The 7,480-nt window shown below is 48.6% G+C and overlaps 1 protein-coding gene across 1 annotated transcript; it reads left to right on the top strand.

The window, feature by feature from the left end:
• The first annotated feature begins 936 nt into the window (after window positions 1-936).
• On the top strand, window positions 937-6,418 carry FRS3 (fibroblast growth factor receptor substrate 3). Its single transcript, XM_010080024.1, is given in 6 exon segments — window positions 937-1,002; window positions 1,516-1,702; window positions 3,796-3,957; window positions 4,529-4,618; window positions 4,621-4,676; window positions 5,495-6,418. Coding segments are annotated over 6 exon segments (1,485 nt in total).
• Window positions 6,419-7,480: the final 1,062 nt, after the last annotated feature.

Below are 7,480 nucleotides of genomic sequence, written 5' to 3'. Positions count from 1 at the left end.
TGGATGTGGAGTCCTTTACGTTTCCATCAAAGGTAGCAGTATTTCTCACTACTACTGCGTGCAACTCCTGCCTGCGTGGTACTTGCACTTGCTAACTACTGTCAGCTGAGTCTTTGTGTTTTCTGTCTTTTTTGTAGTCCAAAGTAGAACAGCTGTTGTGTTCACTTGCTTTAAAGGCTGCTGGTTCTCTGACCCCTGAGGACCTTCCATCGGGTGAAGGTATCTTCACATTCCTAAGCAGCAGATGTGTGTGATTCCTCATATCCTTGCCGCTCTCACCTGTTCAGTATTACTGTTTTATTTGCACTGCAGTAGCTCTGATAAACCCCACTCCTGTGTAGGCTCCTAAAGCCAAGAAGTGAAACACCTCTTTTTTTTAGGGGTGTATATTTTTTCAGAAATTACAGGAGTGGTCTGTGCAGAATTATTTTCTATAATCATACAAGTGCAGGTAGTTAATAAAAAAAAAGTGCACCTGCCTTCCTTGTGATATTTGATGGCAACTTCAGTCACAACCCCCATTCCTCACCCCCTGCTTGTCTTTTTTTTAAAATTTGTTTATTTGTATTCCCCTTGTCAGGTGGAAGATGGGACTGTTTCCCTTGTGGTTTAGGTGACTCTGAAATCTGGTTACCATGAAGTCCCGAAGGAAGTAGAGGGACAGTAGTGGGAATTTCTTCGTACTCCTCTAAAAAAAAATCCAACAATTGCCTAATGGTAAGAAAGCTGTTATTTTTAATTAGCCTGATATTGCACAGTGTCCATTAATCAAGCCACACATGGAAGAGTTTGAGATCCAAACCCACGGACCACGTGCAGGGGGATCGAGGAGGATACAAGCTGTGTGTTTGGAGAGGGGGGGAGGAGTTGGTTTGAAAAGATGACTGTCCTCTGTTTTGTGTCCTCTTGCCAGGGATTACCTCTTCTGCTGCCGTCATGGGGAGCTGCTGCAGTTGTCTGTGCAGAGACAGCATCCCAGACAACCATCCCACCAAATTTAAGGTAAGTATTGCACCTTCATCCCCATCAGAGAGTCTGTGACAGCACCAACTACTAGCAAAGCCCAGCATGGGTTGGACTCCAGGTGAAAGGAAGGAAAACCTCTGCTCTTGCGGAGGAGTCTTTCACTTGACAAGATTTGCAAATATGATACTGTTTTGTTTTGGGTTTTTTTCCCCTTTCCTGAAGCAACCTCTGCTGCAAATATGCTTTTATTGCCTCTGCACTGAGGTTCAGCCTGAGCAAGGAGATGGGGAACTGGAGAGAAACCTTTGATTGCTCAGGGCTGTGTTCCAGTGTCTGTGCTGAGACACATCAGCTGAACTGCCAAGCGCACAGTCTCCAGGGCTGCTGGCTTGGCACCTTCTGCCAGCAATGAATTCATGCTCTCAGCTGAGAAAAAAGCATCTCAGTAAATGAAGGGGGAATCCATGGGAATTGCAGTATCCTCCTGGGTGGGCTTTTTTCAATACCACTGCACTGAGTTTTCTGATTTGAGCTCTGTGGCCCCTGCAGGTAACAAATGTGGATGATGAAGGTAACGAGCTGGGATCTGGGATTATGGAGCTGACACAGACGGAGCTCATCCTGCACACTCACAAGCGAGATGCTGTCAGGTGGCCCTACCTCTGCCTGCGCCGCTACGGCTATGACTCCAACCTCTTCTCCTTCGAGAGCGGTCGTCGCTGCCAGACGGGGCAGGGTGAGTGTGGAGGTTCCTGGAGGAAGGAACACTGAGCTTTCTGTTCCCAGGCAGCTGGGATGAGCTGATGCTTGTGTCTTCCCAAATTCCTGCATCTCATGAATCAAGAAGTTCTTTCGCAGCCTCCGTTCCCCCAGCGTACCAGAGCGTGCATGCACATGCAGTTAATACTCCTGATTAAAACACTAACGAGAACAACATCATGGCTCAGGACCTGGGCATAAATCTAGTGGTCTTGTTTTGTATCGGTGCTCATGAGGTAATGGGTGAAGCAAGCTTGAGTAGTTAATGTCAGAAAAGGTGTTAGTTACACTGTCAGCGCCGAGCTGCGGTACCAAACGATGCACAGCTGTAGTAGGAGAGGATTGCTGGACTTCTTTCCTTTTTGCAAGACTGAAGCTTTGTTAAGCATCTCTTAACTCTGGGGGTAAAGCAGAAGAGCATCACCTGTACCTTTGCATACACTGTCAGCGCCGAGCTGCGGTACCAAACGATGCACAGCTGTAGTAGGAGAGGATTGCTGGACTTCTTTCCTTTTTGCAAGACTGAAGCTTTGTTAAGCATCTCTTAACTCTGGGGATAAAGCATCACCTGCACCTTTGCAGGTTCCTTGTAGGATCTGCTGATTCCACAGAGCAGTAGCAATAGTTGTTTGAGCACATTTTGTGTTTCTTGGTGCATTCTCTCTGCCTTGGCTAGTGCTGGTTCTACTTAATACTTTGTATTTTGTGTCTGGCAGCACTATGTAACATAGAGGGAAAGGAGTTTTACATTTCACCGATTTTGTGCATGGGGATGCTGTGCACAGAGAAGGGAAGTGAGTCACGCAGGAGTACATGCCAAGTCATCAGCAGCGCTGGGAACAGACTTCAGTTTTACAATGGTGCCTGTTAGTTCCCTTACCCGTCTGTCTCTCTTGCTTTTAAAGAGCTGAACGTTTTCTTGGCATCTGCATCCCTGGGGAAAAAAAAGTTTGTTTCCTCATTCTATTAATGTGTTTGTAGATGCTTTCTTATCTAAAAAGACTCCACATGACTGTTCAGTGTCTGCGTAAAGCTCTGCGCAAATCTGTAGAGCTGTATGCTCCTTTTTAATTTTTATGCAAGTGGGGTTTTCCTCTCCTGGAGCCGTGTGCTTATCAGTTACCAGCCATGGGAATTGTCTTCGCTTTCTGTTTTGCCTTCTGCAGGATGCAGATCAGTGATTAGAATTCTGCCCTGTGCGTGTTTCGGTTTTTATTTAGGTGCAGGTAGTGGTGATAAAGCAGAGCCATTTGCTCTTCAGATTTACAAAATTTTTAGCAGACACATACTTACTCATCAGTCTTAAAGCAGACAGAAATGAGAGGGGTTTTCTCATTTTCTTGTAGGATTTTATTCTGCTTAGTTAATTTTATTTGGAGGACTCCTTCCTGATGCTGCTCCTCACCTTGTATAAGGCAGATACAGCTATTTTTTTTTGGCCAGAATTTTTAAAACCTTATTCTTTGGGGTAGCAGCCGTTGTTGCCATGCTGTTCTCGTTGCTATGGCTTTTGTGCGTGTGTGTGGGTGCTGGTGTGGGATTGGTTAGCTCTGCACACACCGGCTCTGCTTTGGGCTGCTCCTTTGGGGAGACACTCTTTAATTCCATACATTTTAAAAATATGATGTTCTTGTCCCTCCTTCATGTGCACTCCACGGGCTAGTTCAGCTTCGAGTAGTTGCTGGATAGACCTTCCCCTGGCAGTGAGAATTGGACGGGGTGCCAAGTGAGTTAAAATAGAAGATTAGAGGTGAATGAGACTGGTTAACCTGTCCCTTTCACACCTCTGCTCGTGTGGGATTGGTAGTCGTGAGATACCTGGTGTGCTCACTATTTTTCTTGTGATAACGCACCATTTTGTCCGGTGGCTGTCATGGTGTTGTGTTTCTGCAATAATCCACTGAGTTGCTGCTTGTTTTCCTGTGGCTGTGGGTTCCAGGGATTGAGTGTTTTAAACACAGCAAAAGAAATCAGAATTGCCTGTTTGTTTAGAGCTGGGAATTACATCTACTCTTGTTAAACCAGAATCGCTTTCTTGCTTTTCTGACCCTCCTCTTCGTTGCTGCGCAGGGATTTTTGCCTTCAAGTGTTCCAGAGCAGAGGACATCTTTAATCTGCTTCAGGACCTGATGCAGTGTAACAGCATCAACATCGTGGAAGAGCCTGTTGTCATCACCAGGAACAGCCACCCCACGGAGCGGGAGCTCTCCCGGAGCCCCCAGGCACCCAACAGTAAGGCTGCTTCAGTGTCTGGGGAGAGGAGAGGGCATCACAGAGACACAGGCGACATCTGCAATTGCTCGTGTGAATCTGCCCTTTGCAGCCCGTGATCTCTCCCGTGCGCTGCCTTCCTCCTGAACCGTATCTTTATGCCCACGTGTGCCCCATTGCAGCATATTTATTTTAAGGCCCCTCTTGTCTGTGCTGTGATATTTTGTTTCCAAGGAAACGGCAACAAAAAGCCCTTCAAATAGTCAACTGAGTTGTCACCCTTCAGTTGGTTTTCATCCAGACTGCTGCCAAGTGGCCTTTGTCAAGTAGCACCTACAAGGATCAGGTGGTTCCTAGAGGAAACCACATCTGGAAGAGCTCAGATGTGCTCAGTTCCTGTCTCCACTGGGAGTGACTTACATCTATTTACACAAGAGTGTGTTTATACTCGGTACTTCATGGGAGAGATCTTCCCCAGACAGGCAGATCCTGACTTCCAGGGTGCAGCTAAGAGGCTGGCTGACTGTAAAGAATAGCTCTGTTTTATACCAAGCCAGTGCTCCAGTGCTTCTCTGTCTTGATTCTCTCCCAGGTCTGGGGTACACTGTCCCAGGATTTCCCAATGGATTTCACAGCTTCCCTGGAGAAACCCCATCATACTCTGCAGCCCGCCACCCCTTCGTGTGCATTCCTCGGTGGGTGAAGACTCTACTCATGCCCTTATTGGGCCTGATGAGCAGGTAAACCTGGATCTCCTCAATTCTGCTGTTTTCTAGCAATGAACACGCAGCTTGCTTTGCTGGCAGTCCTGTGCAGTTCTGGGTTTCTCTTACTCCAGCAAAGCTCAGGGCATCCTCATACCTTGTCATCTGTTTTTTCTCTGTTGCTTCATTTTGCTTGTGGAGGCTTCTGCTCTCTGGCACTTCACTAGGACAGTCACTCTATCGAGGCTGACTGAGTTGGCTTCCTTAATCCACTAGGATTTGCGTGGCAATTATTTCACAGCAGCACTTAGCTTGTGAGTCCCAGTCATGCTGCCCTATCTGTCAGCTCTTACTGCAACCCCTAAACTGATGTGCGCATGTGTACCCAAGTTCAGGCTCTTTTTATTTTTATTTTTGATGTTCAGCTCTTTGTTCTCGGTTGTAGAATTTAAGATTATTTTTTTTTCCTACAAAATCCAGCTTGTCTCAACCATTATCAGAGACACCAGGGTAGGTGTGAGTGCTGCAATATTGCCAGTGTAAGCCGCTCAAGAAAATATTTTGCAAGTGGCTTTGCTTTTTGTTCTCTGCCATATGCTTTGACCATGAAATAGATTATATGTATCTTCTGCAGTTGGACTCTTTTTCGTCTCTCCTTCAGCCCACAAATCCAGAAATGGCTTTTTTGTTTTGCTTCCCAAAATCTTTTCAACTCCCAAATTTCTTTTATCTCCTTCTGCTTCATCAGCCACTGAAAAATCTTCCATTCCCATTGGTTTCTCAGCTGCTGGCAGCTGCTTTGCTCTTGTCTCTTCTCTTCTCCTTTCACTGTCCCTCTGCTTCTCTCCTTGCAGTCCCACACCTACGTCAACACAGCCAATGGTGATCAGGAGCCGAGGGGCCGACGTTGTATGCACTCCTTGCCTGAAGCCCACCCTCCTTTTCCCCCTAGGAACCACAGCTGCTCCCTCGAAGACCGCAACCCCCAGGTCTTTCTGCAGCCAGGGGAGGTTAAGTTTGTGTTAGGTCCCACATCCAACTACAGACGCGCCTGTCGGCACCACCGGGATTGCAGGACACGCTTCTGCCCCAACAACAACAACAACGAGGGCGAGGAGGAGTGTCCTTCGCCCCAATGCGTCTACGAGAACGTCAACGGCTTGGTGCCCCCCAGCACCTCCTCTCTCTGCCAAGGTGGGCGCTTGAAACTCACCCGGGAGGACACGGGCTTGCCCGGCTGCTCCCATCGCAGAACGGCATTGCTGCACTATGAGAACTTGCCGTCGCTGCCGCCGGTGTGGGAGTGCCAGCCGCTCCGGCGGGGTGAGGAGGATGAGGATGCTGGAGACGTGCTGACGCCTTCCCCCAGCGGCTACTCTGAGGCTGGGGAAGACGTTCCCCTGCAGAATTACATTAACTCGGAGAACACCGCACTGCACAGGGGCAGCGGCCAGTGGCACAGCGGCTTCTTGCCGAAGCCTCGTCGCAGCTGCGTGCCCAGCGTCTTCAACTTCCACTTCCCCCGGCCCTGTCCGGAGCAGCCGCCGCAACTCAACTACATCCAGGTGGAGCTGGACGCTGAGCCGCACAAGGGACATCAGAACCCGCCAGTCTCCCGTGTCCCACCTCCTGCCACCCACGAAGCCCGCAGGACTGACTCCTATGCGGTCATTGACCTAAAAAAGACAGCGGCCATGTCCAGTTTGCAAAGGGCCCTCCCCAGAGATGATGGGACTTCGCGGAAAACTCGACATAACAGCACTGACCTGCCTCTGTGAGGGGGAATGCCAACACCATGTCGTGGCTTCAGTACCTGCCCTTCGGTGTGCTGCCCAGTGTGATTCCGTTCGCCTTTGCCTTCTGCTTCCCTGTTTACCCCGTTACTGGTGTCATGGGATGGCTCCTACAGCTGATGTTAAGGCTGGTCTGTCTGTCCATCTTCCCTTTTCCACGTCTCCCCTGTAGTTCATTTTTAAAGCCTTATGGGATATTTGACGATGCTGTTTGAAGGTTAAATTTCTGGTGAGAGGGGCAGAAGGTGCCAGCAGTCCTACTGGCGCTGCGTGGATACAGCCTGGGATCGGGTGAGCTCTGCTGATCCCTGTTAGTCCCCTGAGCCATGCCAACAGCCTGGCTGCAGAGGCAGGGCAGCAGCATGGTGGAGGCAGGTTTCCAAAAGCAAGTTCCTTTAGGAATTCTGCTGCAAAGCAAGCCCATTTCCCGTGGATTTCATGCCTTGCGACTCCAGGCAAGCTCTGCAGCCGGGCCACTCCAAAGTCAGCTTTTGCCTTGTGGTTTCGCTGGTCCCTGGTGATGTGGGAGCTCATGCTGTGCTCTTTCCCCCCTCAGCTTGCTCCTTTCTCCCTTCTGCACCGTTACCTATTTTCTTGAAGCTTGTAGAAGCTTTTAATATTTGTGTCCCTTTCTCAGGTTCGATTTAAATTGGGCAACTCTAGAAATTAATAGAGGAGGACAGCCAGCCATGGGTACAGACACTGTGATCACATAAACCTGATTTCCTAAAGAGACCCTGCTTTGAAAGAGGAGGGGAAGACCGCAACTATGAGAGAGATTTGAGGTTTGGTATAGAAAACAATTGTACCATACCCTGTTTGCTTTTTAAGGGTTCTTTCTGGTGGCTGTTCAGAAGTGGTGTTGATTTATTTATTTGTTTACTTATTTATTGAATGTTCTTTTGCATCCCAGTGGTAATTGCCAAAACCAGTGCCAATACGAAACGTACTCGTTGTGGCTCACTCCTTCTGTCTGGGGGCAGATCTCAGCAGAGGTTGGTGGCTTTGCCGAGCTGCAGTCGGGGAAAAGAGCAGCTGTGAATGAAA

The sequence above is a fragment of the Pterocles gutturalis genome, unplaced genomic scaffold (assembly GCF_000699245.1).
Source record: "Pterocles gutturalis isolate BGI_N339 unplaced genomic scaffold, ASM69924v1 scaffold47479, whole genome shotgun sequence".
Classification (NCBI taxonomy): Eukaryota; Metazoa; Chordata; class Aves; order Pterocliformes; family Pteroclidae; genus Pterocles; species Pterocles gutturalis.
This window is presented reverse-complemented; position numbering and strand designations above follow the sequence as displayed.